Source organism: Phyllobates terribilis, unplaced genomic scaffold (genome assembly GCF_046119375.1).
Source record: "Phyllobates terribilis strain yellow unplaced genomic scaffold, ASM4611937v1 Scaffold_4__5_contigs__length_816908805, whole genome shotgun sequence".
Taxonomy (NCBI): domain Eukaryota; kingdom Metazoa; phylum Chordata; class Amphibia; order Anura; family Dendrobatidae; genus Phyllobates; species Phyllobates terribilis.
In genome coordinates, this window is record NW_027362764.1 from 134,392,625 (window position 1) to 134,411,631 (window position 19,007).

At 45.8% G+C, this 19,007-nt stretch overlaps 1 protein-coding gene across 2 annotated transcripts in view; it reads right to left on the bottom strand.

The window, feature by feature from the left end:
* The window catches only part of VILL (villin like), a 156,912-nt gene that overhangs the window by 15,971 nt on the left and 121,934 nt on the right, over window positions 1–19,007 (bottom strand). For both annotated transcript variants that reach the window (XM_073677775.1, XM_073677773.1), the window contains exons 6-9: window positions 8,111–8,221; window positions 6,862–7,061; window positions 4,684–4,762; window positions 1,185–1,283 (exon numbers count right to left, since the gene is read on the bottom strand). In XM_073677775.1, coding sequence (XP_073533876.1) covers window positions 1,185–1,283; window positions 4,684–4,762; window positions 6,862–7,061; window positions 8,111–8,221 — 489 coding nt within the window. The remainder of the gene's footprint in view (window positions 1–1,184; window positions 1,284–4,683; window positions 4,763–6,861; window positions 7,062–8,110; window positions 8,222–19,007) is intronic.

A 19,007-nucleotide genomic window follows, 5' to 3' on the forward strand; every position in this document is an offset into this window, starting at 1 on the left:
TTAAACCCAGATGATATTGACGTCTGGCTTAAGATAGGGCAATAATAATAATAATAATAATAATAATCAGCAGCTAAGTGTTAAGAGCCATAAATTGGTACCATACTGCCATATAGTACCGAAATATGTGAAATATCCAAATAGTCCACCTAAAGTGCATACATATGTGAGCCGCTATGGGGAAAGTGAGTCACAAGTGAGAAATATGTTGGCACCATAGAAGCAAGCATAATCAATAAATACAAATATTACTTCCATATAGCTTCCACATAATACTGCAATTCAGTAAAACGTAAAGAGTCATTACCACCTGAGATATTTATGGCATAGTTATAGTATAATATAGGAAAATAGGAAAACCAAAGATGGCCAGACAAAGCACCATTACACAGGCCGGCTTCCACACTGCACACCACTCCTCTTCTCTTTAACATGGATGATACATGTCATAGACAGCATGTGGCCCCCAAACCGCAGTTGTACACCCCTAATTCACACAGTTAAGTTTGCAAATAACTACTATGAGAAACAAAAAAAAGAATGAGAGTTTGCATGAGATCTCTACCATCGAGAGGTCCCTACAGCATCAGCCCACCAACTATTAGGCTATCTTTACACCATTTTTGCCTTGTTTTTTTTTTCAGCCAAAACCTGCTCTCTTGGCAGTAAAAATGCTGCATTCACAGGGCCATTTTTTATTTGTTTTTGCTGCATTTTGTAGCTGGGCTTTTTTGATGCTGATTACATGTATGTTTTGTTCACAGTACATGTTGTATTAAGTTGGATTTATACACCAAAAATGTAGTAAAAAACGCTGCAAAACTTGTTTGTTACGTTTTTTGCAGCATTTTTAAACTTTCTCATTGCTTTCTATGGGTGAAAAAATGCTGCAAAAATGCTGAAAAAATTGACATGCTGCAGATTTAAAAAAACGCTGCAGTTCTCAAGTTCAGACACAAAAAAAAAATGGTATGTTCATGAGTTTTCTGACATCTCAAAATTTTTGCTGGTACTGTAAAATGAAGCTTCTTATTTAAAAAGACGCTGATAAAATGCTGCATGTGAATATACGCTTACTGTACTTTACTGTTTGATTATGTATTAAAAAACTTTTCTGCCTTGAGGCAAGAAGATTTCTATATTTATACTGTGTTAATATTGTGTAATGTGATTATTGCACTTACCACTGCTCGACTGAAAGCTGCTTTCTTCTCTTCCGGACTGGATTCTTTCCCCCTCCAGACAAAAATCTTTACTCCTCCTTGATCTAGGATGTGACAGTCCTGCATCAGGGAAGGACACAAGTCAAAACCTCTTGCAAGTGTCATCTGAATGCTGGAGAAACCCCACATTTGGCTGTGTCTCTAACTTTCTATTATTAATTTAGTAAAGTCAGTGTCAGCTACAGTAATCATTACCTTCAGGGGATTATTAAAGGCTATTTCCACTGTTGCACGGAATTATAGATTTTTGTTTATTTGTTTTCAAAATGCAAAGTTAAGCAACTTCCTAAATAGTCTCCATTGAACATTTTGTATCATTTTGATGCTGCAGAAGTCTGTCAGTCTTTTATCTAGCTGAGTGCTCTGCAAAACAGATACACATCCATCAGAGCTTCTTCTGCTTCTGACATCTCTTTGCTTAAACCTCCCTTCTCTCAGTTTTAAAGATAGCAGGAGGGAGGAAATTATAGATAATGTTGATCTGCAATGGAGAGACGGGAGAATATGGGTCGACTGTGGCTTCTAAACAACCATGGATCAGCAACATGAAAGCTGATAGGTGGAAAATTAATGGCCTGTTTAAACCAGCCGACCACACTTCTATTTGTACAAGCGTTCCAAAGAAAGCATGTTTCCTGATTATCGCTTGCTAAATGGGCCTTATCTTTGAGGTGAGGGAAAACAGGCTATAGACAAGGAGGATAGTGTATACTACAGAAAGTGAAGATAGCAGTACCGTGGATATGTGGCGCCCCTGCGGGTTCAGTGGCCACAGAGGTACTGCATCTCACCCAGAGGTGTGGTACCCCACTTTCAGGTAAGGAGGGAGTACTGCCCGGGACCCACCCACCTGCATTCAACACTACACCATTCCAGACAAGCAGGCGGGGCAAGATGCACTGGCTTATGCCAAGCCCTGTCCCTGTTTGGAAGTGGGGGGAACCGAGAGAGGGAGAACCATGTAGTGGGTGTGGGTGGAGGAAGAAGGACAGGGGAGCACTTTGAGTAGGAGTATAAAAAGGGGAAACATCTTGGGAGAGAGAGTTCAGTCAGATAGAGGAGTCCAGTCTGAGAGGAGAAGGAGTGGGAGCAGGAGCTCTGTAGGAGCTCTGCTCAGGAAGAGAGGAGCGGGCCTAGACAGAGAGGCCCAGGAGGACAGGTTGGAAGAGGACGGGAGCAGAGGGAAGGCTCCAGGAACAAGGGGATCCCAGGGGCACGGCGAGTGAGGAAGTCACCCGTGCGCCCGAATCTACAAGAACGTGGAGGGATCAGGCCACAAAGGGGACCAGCCCCTAACTAGTGGAGAACTACAAGGCTCAGCTAGGAACCAGAGGCTACTGTACTTTCAGGGTGCAGCTGCTCACTACCGCAACTATATCATGAAAAAGGTGACTGCATAGGATTCAGGGGACTGCACGTTGCCCGCCAAAATCCGATGCTACCGGCTTGGGACACTGGTTGCGAGGCACGAGGCAGGAAGGTGAGAGCCAGCGTAGGAAGACGACTGAGGAAGGCAGATAGAACAGGGTCCCGTTAAGTACTCCTGAAATACATGGGAGATTGCTGAACCCCTCCCTTGGTGAACACAGGACGGCGTGGGAGGTTACCCTGGCGCTCGTAACCTGGAGTTGGACAACTGTGAGTAAATCTGAAAGACTGCACCCCACTGTGTCTTAGAATTATTATCTGTGCCATCACTTGCATTACACCGCACCAACCACACCTACCTCATAGCATCACAACATCCTGCCCTGGAGCTAAGCTCTACCTGTGGAGAGCTGAATCAACTCTGCTGCGTCACCATAAGCTCCAGAGGATCTGCTCCGCAGCGGAGGCTCCATATAGTCGTACACCACAGGTGGCGTCACGAACAATACATATATAAAAACTTTATTCTCCTTCTACCCTTTCCTTTAATTGACCACCCTGGGTCACGGACCAGGTCACTGCCATTGTGACATCCCCAGCACCGACCGGCCCGGCTGCCGAGTACCCGACGGCCCAGGGGGCGCGTCATAGATACACACAGTCCTTACATTCAGCCATTCAGCATGTATTACAGGGAGAGACAGTCCCACAAGAGAAAAATCTAGAACTTGGATTAGGCTGCAAACTGTACGTATGAGTTATGCACCTATTTAGTGATACAGAAATTAAACGGTGAATTCATGAAAGTAATCATTAGATTTTTTTTTTCAACCCATACTTAAGCAGAAAAATGTGCAACGTTTTGAGATTTATTAACATTATCCTGTCAATTTTCTATAATACAGGAGGGATTTTGTGGAGCGGGGCATGGACAATCAGTGCCCTACAGATTCACTCTAATTTACATCAGAAATTGGAAGAAATTATAGCCAAAATCTACTCAATCTCAGAGCCGGCATAGATTTTGGTTTATGGTGCATCAAACAGCCCAAAGATGTGCCAAATGTAATAAAGGGAGAGTGTCATCATAAAATGATCTTATTAAAATCAAGTTTTATGTTGAATGCAATTTTTTTTTTTACTGTGTTTTCTTCATTTCTATGTCACTATCTATATTAAAAAATTCTGTTATCTTGTAATTGTCCGCTAGGCCTAATATTAACTTATTTCCTGTTCTTTTCTGCAGCCACATTGACATAGTCAGCAGTCATCTAGCTCTGACAGATTGACTAGTATATTACAAGTATTTTCGGGGCATGTGCTGATGTAACATTAGGTCATTGTCAAGGGAGGGGAATTGGGTGAGCAGTGATCATCTCTAGGGATAAGCGGAACCATGGAAGTTTGGGTTCATCGGATTCGACCGAACTTTAGTCCAAAGTTTGGTTTGGGTACCAGATCTGTACCTGAACTTGAACCTGAACCTGAACCCCACAGAAATTAATGGGGACAAAACTTTGGAATTAGAAAATCTCTCTCTCCTTCCTGAACTCCCGAACTGTAAAATGGACTTCCAGGAGAAGTCTGTGTTCGGAGTTCAGCACTGGACACTAGGTGTCTGGAACGAACCCCGAACTTTACAGTTTGGGTTCTCTCATCTCTAATCATCTCCTATTGCTTTAGTGGATCCTGCATTATCAATTATGAATATAAGTGTTATCTATCATTGTTTTTCTGGATGTAATGATAATAAGACTACTGAAAATTTAAAATGGAGTATGAGCCTAGTATTAGGCTTTGTGGCCAGTGTTAGAAATTTGCAAGAATTCTGATTTTTTTTAATGGGAGATTGAAAAACAAAGCAAAAGCTAAAATGTAACATAAAAACCGGATTAAAATAAGAAGTAATTTTTCTGATGACACATAGAATATCAATTTTGGTGAATTTCCCCCTAAATGTATATTTGGTGTACGAAGAAATCCATAATGAAGGATGTATACTAACAATAATGAAGCGTGAAGGGAGCTGCGGCAAGATGCTGAAATATACAGTATTTTTTTTTATTTCTTAGCTTTCATGTACCCCACCAACCTGGTGCTGAAGGAGATCCTGAGTTAGAGGTTTTGTTGCAATTTCTTCAACAACCAAGTCTCCATCTTTTTCAAAAACACTGCAATTAAAAAGCAAAGAAATTATGTCTGGTATGCAACACCATAACAGAGGTCAATGAAGAAAAAATATTTATATTTAAAGGCATTGTAAACCTAAAATATTCCTTATCTATATTTTCTGTGCGGTTCAATACAATATATTGTTTTCTATAACCAGACATTCAAAGAAGGAAAGATGCGGACTGTAGTGTATACCAAGTGCCACCAAGGTAGTGCACATGTTACTGCCGCCAGGGGTTTGGGGAAATGAGAAATCCAAACTTTACCACCAGCCTACTGAGCATTCATTGCATGGAAAATAGTCGGGAGAAGTTTCACATATCGGCAATGTTCAGTATTTGGTCAGAATCTTTCCTCAGTATTTATAAGCCAAAACCAGGAGAGGAACAATCAGAAGAAAAGTATAATAGAAACATGTTACCACCTCTGCATTTTTCACCCACTCATCGTTTTGGCTTACAAATGCTTAGGAAAAATACTTACCAAATGCTGATGTAAAATCCTGAACTTGTGAACGTGGCTAAAATGAGGATATTTTTAATAAGTTCCAATGGGCAATCCTGGTTCCCAAGTTAGTGGATACGGAGAGCCATGAGCATTTTTTTATATGGATCATAGATATTTCTGAGGTCACTGCTAGAATCTTTGTGTCTTGTGGTATTGAGTCTGCACTGTTAATGAAAGCACTCCCATGAAATGAATTGAAAGGGGGGCTCATGATAACACAGACCCCATTTTTTTATGTTATTATTTGGTATGATGGTTTTTCTTGTGATCTGGTTTTCAATGGGTTGATAAGTTTGAAGGTAAGCTGTGGTAACCCACGAGCAGGTGATTACTGCTTTTTTCTAGATCCATTGGCGCCTTTTTCCCTGGCTCCTGATTTATCAGTTGGAAAAAGTGCGGGAAGATTTGGTCTATAAAAGTCGGGTTTTTTGGCCGTTTATCTCATTCTACCCATCAGAAGATAAGAACATCTCGCCCTCCCTTCCCTAATTTTTGAATTTCTTTTTTTTTGCTGTGATGTTTACTTGAGAGAAAATCGCCCAGTATTTGCTTGGTGGATTGGTTTGTTTTTTTGGAAAATATTTATTAATTAGTTATATGTTTATTATTATATTTCACGATTAAAATTTTAGTTATCCTGATAAACACCACGGCCATTATTTTCCATATCTTACGTGTGTTGTGTTTTTATTTATTATTTGCATGGGTCTTGTATTACCATGTATTTGTGCTGTAAAAATGTGAAAATGACATACTTGGTTGATACGATTAGAGTAAAAGTTATCAACCTCTAAATTGTGCTCTGAAACAGGCATTATTTCAGCACTTTAATATATTAAGAATTTCCTTAAATTCCAAATCCTTATTATCTTATAGTATTTAAGAAATATTTACACAGTACAGATCAAATACTGTATAGACAATTCAATCAACACTTATTTAATAGCATGTCTTACGACAGTGCGGTTGCAGGTGTATGGTGCAGGCTCAGAAACTGAGCCTGATCCATAGCCGACAGATGCCAGTTGTGCTATGCCATCTTCGTGATTGGCATTCTCCTGACTTACTGTGTCTTCTCTTCTGTGCCTAGGAAATAAAAAACGCACAGAAGAGGAGATGCAGCTAATCAGGAGGATGTCAATCACACCCAGGGGGGCGGGATTACAGCATGCACACCGGGCTGCTCTCAGTGAAGAAACTCCCCCAGTCTAGTCAGGTACATTTGCATATGCCGAGGACGGCATAATGGCAAAGATTCATCAAGACCGGCGTGTTGGAGTCAGACACACTTGATTCAAGCATCTTAATGATTCAGGAGCGTCTGAAGAGTGGAGTGTGCCTTCATGCACCACACTGGAAATCTTACTTCAGTCCCTCATGAATCAGATGAGCTATGGCATCATGCCCCCACCCCACCTATTTTGGCAAAGCTCTGAGAAACTGGCATGAAAACACCAAAAGTCGTGTAATTTTTGCACAACTACAGGTTGTGCAACAATTTACGCCAGAATTTTGGTAAAATTTCTTTGATGAATGGGGGCCAATGTCTTAGGCTTTAGGGCTCCAGTTCAGACTGGACTTTTTGACTTACTGGTAAAGCCTGACATTTGCTTTTTGCAGTTGATCTGCCTTCTCATCAGGAACAGCATCCTTCAGTTCACCAGTTCTGGCCCCAAGCACAGCTGTCATTATCTGCATCAAGTCTGGGGAATCTTGTTCATTGTCTATGACGCCAATCTGGGCTCTTCCTCCTCGCTCATCATCTCTTATACTCTTAGCCAAAGAACAAGCCTGGAAAGGGATGGTATTTGTCAGCTTTCACTTACAGATAGAAACTCCATAGTTTGATGTGTGTAGGACATTTCGCAACTGACTAGACACACATTTCTCATGTACATTAAACTCAATATTATGTGAATAAATTTCATCCATACAAAACTTGGCACAACTTTTTTTTCGGAAGTTCCAATTTTGCTAGTAAAGTCTAGTAATCTGGTGTGACACCGCAAAACCATACCGAAGAGTAGCCATTTTGTGGACATTTCCCAGTATTTGGACAAACAAACATAATATTCATATGTGTCTATTCCTGTTTGCAGTTCTAAAAGCCTACACTCTTTTGGGAAATGCTTCCACTTCACTGATAAATTCATTAGGCTTCCATAGCATGTTTCAATCTATAAGCATTAAAAGCAGAAACAGCAAAAATCTACTTTTAAATAAAAATGTAAAAAATATAACTACTGCTGGAGCTGCCAGCTCTTCATCATTACATGATATAAATCTAAAATGATAATTGATGTTTATATTATGTCAGTAAATTACTATTGATAATTCCATCAATTTTCAAAATAGAAATATTTTGGGAGAGAGATCTGTCTATATCGCTCTCTATTTACTTCACTCACTTATATAGCGCCATTAATTCCACAGCGCTTTACAGACATTATCATCACTGTCCCCATTAGGGCTCACAATCTAGATTCCCTATCAGTGTGCTAACCACTGAGCCACCATCATTTTCTCTCTAAATATATATATAATATAGATATACTGTATAATTGACAAGAAGCGAGAATCAATTCACAACTTTAGGAGATTTTTTTTATATATCTTAGTACATTTAGTAATCTTTAAGTCAATTTAAAAAATCCCTGTTGTGATGGGGCAATAATGAAATTATGTGTTGCTAATGCTATCCAAGGCAAAAACTTTCCCCAATTTCAGGTGATAAACCCATGTTTGGGAAATGCTAAGCATGGAAAAGCCCTGTGGTAATCATAAATTATTTGCTCTACAAATCAATTGAATATAACGCTCTGTCCTCCCTATTTCCTTACCCTTATCCTCTCAGTTTTGTTGCTTTCTGGCCCGTTCCACTGGATGATCACTTTGCCAAGATCAAGAAGGAAAACATCTCCTTTGTTAAAGCTGTTCCAGGACAGATCCACCTATGGAAGTCAGAAGTAATATTTTACACTATAGCAAAACAGCAATGTCATTGTAACTCTCAGCATTGCCTTCTAATTATGGTACCGCATTGTAAGAAGGCAAAGTATCTTACTCCTGATGTTCTTAGATCTTACACAGTGACTAGCTGACTGCTTATTTTATTAGCTAACCCAGACCCCTTTTTTTCTGTGATGGCTGATGTATAGACAGAGAAGGAGTATTCCTCTTACCCACTCCAAACACAGCACTGGTCATGCGCCAGTGGATATCATAAACAATTTTAAAAGGGAATCTGTCACCACGTTTTTGCTACCTCATCTGAGAACAGCATGATGTAGGAAAAGAGACCCTGATTCCAGAGATGTATCACTTACTTTACTGGATGCAGAAGTTTCATATGTAGCATGAGTCCAGAGCTCAGAAAACTAACTCCGTCCACACCCCTGATTAGCAGCTTTCTGTGTACACAGTTGACTTCTAATCAGTGGTGGGGGCGGAGTTGGACAAGGAAGCACTTGAGCTGTAGTCCAGGCCATGATAATCTCTTGCTGATAAAACACTCATTGTATTGAAAAAACAGCACAGAGTCTAATAAGTGACACATCGCTAAAATCAGTGTCTCAGCCCCTACCTCATGCTGCCCTCAGATTAAATAGCAAAAACCTGCTGTGAGATTCCCTTTAAGAAATATTAATGCTCTGAACAGCAACTCCACACAAAGTGATGTGCGGTAATTGAGAGCTGAGAGTACATACTTCTACCATATCATCCTGTGTTTAGATTCTTCTTTATTAGAAATACTTGGACATTTCTGTAATTATAGCCAATTGTACACAAGATGCATTAATCCAGATCCAGAATTGTGGCCTTAGGGAAACAAACAACATACTGTAGTCTATCTCCCACTGAGTAGAAAAACAAATGCAAAAGGTTATCACTACAGAGGCTTCCAGCTCAGTATAAAGAGAATAGAACAATACTTGATATGATGCCAATGTGTACACTAAGAATGGAAATGGGCTCCTCTAGGTTTCTTCACTTTCACATTCTGGTACAATCCTTAGTGCGGTTGTGCTAGGACTATTGTCACCTTTGGTGTCACCTTTATGTCATTGTGGCGCCCCTGCGGGTTCAGTCGCCACAGAGGTACTGCATCTCACCCAGAGGTGTGGTATCTCACTCTCAGGTAAGGATAGAGTGCTGCCCGGGACCCTAACACCTGCATCCAACACTACACTACTCCAGACCAGCTGGAGGGGCAAGATGTGTCGCGCTTCCTGCTGAGCCCTGACCCTGGTTGGAGTGGGGGGGGACCAAGGTAGGGGGAACCATGTAGTGGGTGTGGGTGGAGGACGTAGATCAGGGGAGCACTTGTTAGAAGTGATATAAAAGAGGGAACCATCTTGGTTGTATAGCCAGTCAGTCAGTGGAGTTTGAGGGGAGGAGGGCCTAAGAGAGAGGCCCAAGACTGAGAAGGGGAGAGGAGCAGGAGACAGGCTCCAGGAACATGAAAGGGATCACAGGGGTACGGGCAGTGCTGGAGGTCACCTGTACACTCGAATCTGCCAGGCAGTGGGGGGATCAAGCCGCAGAGGGGACCGGCCCCTAATCAGTGAGAATTACAAAGTTCAACTGGAAACCGGAGGCTTCTGTACTTTCAGGGTGCAGTTGCCACTTCCGCACTTAAGTCGCCAAAAAGTAACCACGTAGGATCCAGGGAACTCCAGGTTGCCCAGAAAGATCCGAGGATACCGGCTTGGGACATTGTTTGGCGAGGCGCAGGGCAAGAAGGGTGAGGGCCAGCGCAGAAATACGGCTGAGAAGGTCATATAGAAAGGGGTCCTGTCAGGCACTCTTGAAACACCTGGGAGTTTGCTGAACCCCTGCCTGGTGAATGCAGCGCGACGTGGGAGGCTGTAAGATGGACAGTGCAACCTGAGGAACTTAACAACTGTGAGTAAACTCTGAGGACTGCACCCCACTGTCTCTGTGAAGTTATTGCTGCGCCATCACCCTCTGCACTATACCGCAACATCCATAACAGCTCTACTTGTGGAGAGCTAAACCAACTCAGCTGCACTTACACCAGCTCCAGAGGACCTGCCCCGCAGCGGCAGCTCCCTTTAGCCACATACCACAGGTGGCGTCACGAACTGTATATAAAAACTATAAATCCCCTGTAAATATATCCCCTTTGGATTGACCGCCCTGGGTCACGGACCGGGTCACCGCCACTGTGACATCTCCCCTAGCAACGACTGGCCCGGCACAGAGTACCCCACGGCCCAGGGGGCGCGTCATCATAGTACACTGCATTTATGACATCAGCGCACTTCGTTATTTAGCAACTGATTAAGACTGCAAATAACACTTGCCTAACTTAAAGGGATATTCCATTATCAAACATTTTGCCCAAACTCATCTAACCTTAAAAAACTTCCATAACATGTGTCCTGTGTGCCTAATGTAAGGTCCATGGTTGGCACAAGTTTCTTTTTCTACTTTTTCTGATTCTGCGATTCTTATAACTCTTTTCCTTTCAGATACTAAAATGGGCGGGCAAGCAGAACTAGTCACATCGCTCCCACAATACTGTGAGAATCTGCCATAGCCATGACGGCTCTGCCCCGCACTGTGCATGCTTGTAACAGAGACGCAGAGAGTTCAATCAGATCTCAGTGATTTTTCCCGTATGCAACAAAATGGAACGATTGTTATCAATGTCAGTTTTTACTATTAGAGTTTCATCAGGTTTTTTTTGCTTATAAAAAGGTTTCTCAAGCTTCAAACAAACATGAAAAAATCAGACGGCACATGGATGGCACGTGGATGGCACATGGATGGCATCCGAGCATTGTCTGTTTTTTTCACAGAGACACAGAATTACAGTACAGACCAAAAGTTTGGACACACCTTCTCATTTAAAGATTTTTCTGTATTTTCATGCCTTTGAATATTGTACATTCACACTGAAGGCATCAAAACTATGAATTAACACATGTGGAATTATATACTTAACAAAAAAGTGTGAAACAACTGAAAATATGTCTTATATTCTAGATTCTTCAAAGTAGCCACCTTTTGCTTTGATGACTGCTTTGCACACTCTTGGCATTCTCTTGATGAGCTTCAAGAGGTAGTCACCGGAAATGGTTTTCACTTCACAGGTGTGCCCTGTCAGGTTCAATAAGTGGGATTTCTTGCCTTATAAATGGGGTTGGGACCATCAGTTGTGTTGTGCAGAAGTCTGGTGGATACACAGCTGATAGTCCTACTGAATAGACTGTTAGAATTTGTATTATGGCAAGAAAAAAGCAGCTAAGTAAAGAAAAACGAGTGGCCATCATTACTTTAAGAAAAGAAGGTCAGTCAGTGCGAAAAATTGGGCAAACTTTGAAAGTGTCCCCAAGTGCAGTTGCAAAAACCATCAAGTGCTACAAAGAAACCGGCTCACATGAGGACCGCCCCAGAAAAGGAAGACCAAGAGTCACCTCTGCTTCTGAGGATAAGTTTATCCGAGTCACCAGCCTCAGAAATCGCAGGTTAACAGCAGCTCGGATTAGAGACCAGGTCAATGCCACACAGAGTTCTAGCAGCAGACACATCTCTACAACAACCGTTAAGAGGAGACTTTGTGCAGCAGGCCCTCATGGTAAAATAGCTGCTAGGAAACCACTGCTAAGGAACTAAAGAACACAAGGAATGGACATTAGACCAGTGGAAATCTGTGCTTTGGTCTGATGAGTCCAAATTTGAGATCTTTGGTTCCAACTAGTGATGAGCGAGTATGTTCGGTTAACCCTTTCGCCAAGTATACTCGGCCAAGCACCTAGTATTTATAGCGCGCTCAGGTTTTAAGTTTTCGTCGCTCCGTGAACATGATTTGCAACTGTTTGACAGATTTAATACATGTGAGGAATGCCTGTTTTTCCAGCATTCCTCACATGTATTAAATCTGTCAAACAGTTGCAAATCATGTTCACGGAGCGACGAAAATTTAAAGCCCGAGCATTCTATAAATACTCGGTGCTCAGCCAAGTATACTCGGCGAAAGGGTTAACCGAACATACTCGCTCATCACTAGCTAAAGAACACAAGGAATGGACATTAGACCAGTGGAAATCTGTGCTTTGGTCTGATGAGTCCAAATTTGAGATCTTTGGTTCCAACCACCGTGTCTTTGTGCGAGGCAGAAAAGGTGAACGGATGGACTCTACATGCCTGGTTCCCACCGTGAAGCATGGAGGAGGAGGTGTGATGGTGTGGGGGAACTTTGCTGGTGACACTGTTGGGGATTTATTCAAAATTGAAGGCATAATGAACCAGCATGGCTACCACAGCATCTTGCAGCGGCATGCTATTCCATCCGGTTTGCGTTTAGTTGGACCATCATTTATTTTTCAACAGGACAATGACCCCAAACACACCTCCAGGCTGTGTAAGGGCTATTTGACCAAGAAGAAGAGTGATGGGGTGCTACGCCAGATGACCTGGCCTCCACAGTCACCAGACCTGAACCCAATCGAGATGGTTTGTGGTGAGCTGGACCGCAGAGTGAAGGCAAAAGGGCCAACAAGTGCTAAGCATCTCTGGGAACTCCTTCAAGGCCCTGGTCAAAATAGCACATGTCTCTGTACTTTGGTATGAATTAGTCTGTCATCTAAAATACATCGGTGTGTGAACAACCCCATAGACTGAAATAAGTATGAGCTCTATCTGTCAAACATATTGTTAAAGTTCATATGTGAAAAAGTGTCATCTTCCTAACTCATATGCCCACAAAACTTCACACAGGTGGAAAATTGTTTAACCCCTTAAGGACGGAGCCTTAATAACCAGGCCAAATTTACAATTCAGACCACTGTCACTTTATGAGATAATTACTCTGGAACGCTTCAACGGATCCCACTAATTCTGAGAGTGTTTTTTCGTGACATATTGTACTTCATGATAGTGGTAAAATTTCTTCAATATGACTTGCGTTTATTTGTGAAAAAAAATGGAAATTTGACAACAATTTTGAAAATTTTGCAATTTTCAAACTTTGAATTTTTATGCCCATAAATCAGAGAGGTAAGTCACACAAAATAGTTAATAAATAACATTTCCCACATGTCTACTTTACATCACCACAATTTTGGAACCAAAGTTTTCTTTTGTTTGGAAGTTATAAGGGTTAAAAGTTGACCAGTGATTTAAAATTTTTCCAACAAAATTTACAAAACCATTTTTTTAGGGACCACATCACATTTGAAGTGACTTTGAGGGGTCTTTATGGCAGAAAATACCCAAAAGTGACACCATTCTAAAAACTGAACCCCTCAAGGTGCTCAAAACACATTCAAGAAGTTTATTAACCCTTCACGTGCTTCACAGGAACTGCAGCAACGTGGAAGGAAAAAATTAACATTTAACTTTTTTTTTTTTACACAAATTTTACTTCAGGCCCCAAATTTTTAATTTTCACAAGGGTAACAAGAAAAAATGGGCCACAAAATTTGTTGTGCAATTTCTTCTGAGTACGCCGACACCCCATATGTGGGGGAAAACCACTGTTTGGGCGCACGGCAGGGTTCGGAAAGGAAGGAGCGCCATTTGATTTTTTGAATGTAAAATTTGTTTGAATAATTAGGGGACGCCATGTCGCATTTGGGAAGCCCCTGATGTGCCTGAGCACACTCTGAGCACACTCTGAGCACACTCTGAGCACACTCTGAGCACACTCTGAGCACACTCTGAGCACACTCTGATCACACTCTGATCACATTCTAATGAAACACTCTGATCACACTCTGAGCACACCTTGATCACACCCTGATCACACCCTGATCACACTCTGAGCACACTCTGATCACAGTCTCATCACACTCTGAGCACATTCTGAGCACACTCTGAGCACACTCTGAGCACACCCTGAGCACACTCTGAGCACACCCTGATCACACTCTGATCACATTCTGAGCACACCCTGATCACACCCTGAGCACACTCTGAGCACACTCTGAGCACACTCTGAGCACACTCTGATCAGAGTGTGATCAACATTATCGGACCAATTTTCTCAGATGGGAGAAAATCAATTGTTTTACACTAGCCTTACACTGCATACGTTCCTTTTATATTTGTGTATACATGAAGGCTATCGATCAAAGAATGAGAAGACCCACTAGTCACTAAATGCCAAAAAGAATAGAAATTGAAATCAATAATATAATTGTAGCACTCCGAGGGCTCGGTTGCTACAGAGGTATTGCATCTCATCCAGATTTGCGATATCTCACTCTCAGGTAAGGATGGAGTGTGGACCAGGACCCCGACACCTGCATGCATTACACCACATTTCCGGGGGACAGGGCGACCGATATGCTCCAAGCAGAGCGCGACAGTCCCTGTCCCTGACTGGAGTGGGGGGAGGGAACAACGAGGAAGGGGGAACCCTGTAGTGCAGGAGCAGGGAGAGAGCAGTTCCTGGGTGCACCTAGAGGGAGGTATAAAACGTGGGCACCATCTTAGTTTAGAGTTCAGTTCAGTCAGACAGAAGAAGAGGGAGCAGGAGGTGGGAGCAGAGGCTCTGCATGGGCTCTGCTCCGCAGGCAGGCCTAAGAGAGAGGCCGGAGCCTGGAGGAAGCAGAAGGAAGGAGAAGGAAGGAGAAGGGACCCCAGGGGTGTGGACCGGCGAGTCGCCACCGCACGCCCGAATCTACCTGCGTAGAAGGGTCAGGCCAAAGGGGAAGACCGGTCCCCGAAACTAGTGGAGGCGGGGAACTACCCTCAGCTAGAAACCGGAGGCTGTGACATTTCACGTGGCGCAGCCCCTCGCTATACCCGCTAGGAAGGCACCATATAGGGTCAGGGAAACTGGCGCCAAGTTTACCAAGAGAAGGCCTGAGGCAGCCGGACAGAAGCGAGGTCACTGGCGGGTTATGACAGGCCAGAGAAAGGACACACAAAGGGGGCCCTGTGAAACACTCCGGAGATACCTGGGAGTCAGCCGAGCCCCTCACCTGGTGAGCAAAGTACGACGTGGGCAGCCGTTACCTGCAGAAGAGGTCTGGATAATAAGAACTGTGAGTAAAGGCCCTGGACTGCATCACTGACTCTGTGTCGTTACTGCTGCTCCCCTGCACCATCACCCCCATCCTCCGCATACACTGCCCTGAGGTATTACACTCTGCTGCACCCACAACACCAGCCTCAGCGGTCTGCCCTGCAGCAGCGGTTCATCCTGACCGCAATCCACGGGTGGCGTAGTCGGACATTCAGCATATAGACCTCCATTTGAGTTGACCACCCTGAGCCACGGGACCGGGTCCCCGCCACACGAGGACTACAACCCCCAGCATCCGCAACGGGTCCGGTTCCGGGTATCCCCACATACGTGCGGCCCAGGGGGCGCGTCAACTTTTGGCGCAGTCGGCAGGATTTCGTGCCCGCCACCAACGGGTACTGCGTGCCTGAAAAGAGACTGTTTCACTGTATTAAATATGGCACCCGTCCCAGCAGAACGGACGCCATAATGTGCGCGCCAAAAGACAACAAGAAACCACCTCCCATCGTGGGTGAGGTCGCAGAATGGCGCCAAAGACAGAGCCCACCCCCAACAGCCATGAGTGCGGCTGTAGAGATGTCCATCAACGTGGTGGGGCAGCCCCTAAGAGTGATTGTCAGAAGATTGCCCCAGGACCACCCCCAACAGGGGCGGAAAGAGAAGAAAACCGTGGGGCAGGGTATGGTTTGGATCAGTCTCGGCAGACCACACCCGGAGATGGCGAGCAGCACCGACTCCAGCACCCTGACGGATGGCTTGCCGCAGGCCATCGCGGCCCCGTACAGCCTCAGGGAGCTGATGGTGCAGCTCCCTGGAGAAGACCCGGAGTTCCTTCGAACTGCGTTGGAGGATTTGGACCGGAGGATGGTCCAGGCGCGGCGAGAAGCTGTAACGGAGTGGAGAGAGGAGATGGCCCAGCGGGTCGCGGCCCAGCAGCACAGGACGCCGCAAGGACCGGCCAGCGAGCCAGCCCCTGAGGACGAGGAGCGGAGGCCGGAAGCTGAGAGCAGCGCAGCCCTGGAAGCAGGTAAAGGGGACACCCCTGCCACCAGCCCTAATGCCACCAACCTGCCTCTGGACCCTGTCGCGGAGCCAGACGTTCCGGGTGTTGCTTCGCCTCCCCCGCTCCCGCCGCCGGTACGCAGGCCCCAAGCTGTGAGCCTCGTCGCCGGATCAAGCCCCAGGCCGTGCCCCCTGACCCCGGGTGCGGTCCGAAGCGACCCGCTCCAGGCCCGGTCGCAAGGCCTGACCTCCCCAGGCGCCTCCCAACCGCGTGCGCCCCAGGTCCTGAAGCCACCACCCCTTGGGACCAACCTGTACAGCCAGCTCGCCGGACCCGATGGAGAGCAGGTCCCTGTGCCAGAGGGATGGGTTCACCACAGTCAGCGGAAGAACCTGTCCGCAGAGGCCGAGGCCCCGCTTGCTCTGCTCCTGCCCGTGCAACAGCCAGTCGCCATCCCCCAGCTCCCGGAGGAAGAGGTCCAGATCGAATGGGACCAGACCGGGGAGGATCTGATGGGGTTTGCGCAGGAGACGCGGGCGGCCGCAGCTCGCAGGCAGGAGTTCTGTGAGCGGGAAATTAGGCAGCTCGAGAAGGAGGAGCGGGCACGGCGCCAGAAGAGGGGAGCAGCTGCAGGCCCGGAGCGAGGAGGAGAAAACACGAACCCGCCGAAACCCCCAAGCTGCACTCGGTCCTAAAACAGCTGGGACCGTGGTAAAGTTCCACCAAGAGAAAGGGTGGGGGTTCATCCGGGACCCTACTACAGACACGGACCTCTTTGTTAATAGGAGGGACGTGGAGAGCCACCTGCCTGAGGGTCACCGGGGACGGGATTTGTATCCGGGGGACTTGGTGTCCTACACACGACATCGAGGCCTGCGAGGGTGGTATGCCCTCAATGTCCAGAGGGTGGAAGAAGAATATTACCATGAGCACTACTATCCAGAGGACCCGGACGGGTCTGAAGAGTATGACGAGGAGGAAGAGCGTGCACAAGGAGGACGCCGCTATTAAAGGAAAATGTGAGTGCACTGTACATAGTTGCCCGTTAGGGTACAGGAAGAAAAAGTTCACCCCGGGCGGGGACTGTTGCCTGACTGTTGCCTGTTTGTTTGTGCTGAAAGTTACCCGAAAAGGGTCTGTGAGTAAGCCGGCTGAGGACTGGGAGCAGCCAACTTTTGTGAACTATCCGGCCGAGGACTGGGAGCGGTCAACTTTGTAAATAGTTGCACTTCTTAAAGTGCCCCCTACTGGTTTTATAAGGAACTACAACAACTGACCTCAGAACAAAAACCCGTTAGAGGTGGCCGAAGACGAGGTCCAGCATCTGGATCAGCTACGCCCTGCAGCCACCCCAGGGCCTTCGTTGAGGGTTTACGAACGGGTCCCTCATGTTTAAAAGTTTTGCCAAGTTTGCACCTTATTGAAAAATGGACACCTGGTCGCAAGTTGCACAGCGGCTAGTACAAGAGAGTCCACTTGAAAATGTTTTATATGGAAAGTTTTATATACCGAAATGCTTTATATGATGCTTTACATGATGTTTGTTAAAAGAGTTCCCGTGATATTAAAAGTGCACTTATAATGGTGAAAAGAGAAAATGTTTCCCATAAAGGGAAGAGATGTGCAGTGGACAGTTTAAAAAAAATGTCCTAATTTGCATTGTCTTTTGCTCTGTTCCAGCCCGCTGAGGTGCTATGATTTACCAGGGGGGAATGTAGCACCCCGAGGGCTCGGTTGCTACAGAGGTATTGCATCTCATCCAGATGTGCGATATCTCACTCTCAGGTAAGAATGGAGTGTGGATCAGGATCCCGACACCTGCATGCATTACACCACATTTCCGGGGGATAGGGCGACCGATATGCTCCAAGCAGAGCGCGACAGTCCCTGTCCCTGGCTGGAGTGGGGGGAGGGAACACCGAGGAAGGGGGAACCCTGTAGTGCAGGAGCAGGGAGAGAGCGGTTCCTGGGTGCACCTAGAGGGAGGTATAAAAGGTGGGCACCATCTTAGTTTAGAGTTCAGTTCAGTCAGACAGAAGAAGAGGGAGCAGGAGGTGGGAGCAGAGGCTCTGCATGGGCTCTGCTCCGCAGGCAGGCCTTAGAGAGAGGCCGGAGCCTGGAGGAAGCAGAAGGAAGGAGAAGGAAGGAGAAGGAAGAAAGAGGAGCGAAGGAGGCTCCAGGAACAAGGAACGAAGGGACCCCAGGGGTGTGGACCGGCGAGTCGCCACCGCATGCATGAATCTACCTGCGTAGAAGGGTCAGGCCAAAGGGGGAGACCGGTCCCCGAAACTAGTGGAGGCGGGGAACTACCCTCAGCTAGAAACCGGAGGCTGTGACATTTCACGTGGCGCAGCCCCTCGCTATACCCGCTAGGAAGGCACCATATAGGGTCAGGGAAACTGGCGCCAAGTTTACCAAGAGAAGGCCCGAGGCAGCCGGACAGAAGCGAGGTCACTGGCGGGTTATGACAGGCCAGAGAAAGGACACACAAAGGGGGCCCTGTGAAACACTCCGGAGATACCTGGGAGTCGGCTGAGCCCCTCACCTGGTGAGCACAGTACGACGTGGGCAGCCGTTACCTGCAGAAGTGGCCTGGATAATAAGAACTGTGAGTAAAGGCCCTGGACTGCATCACTGACTCTGTGTCGTTACTGCTGCTCCCCTGCACCATCACCCCCATCCTCCGCATACACTGCCCTGAGGCTATACTCCTCCCGTGGGGAGTTGTATTACA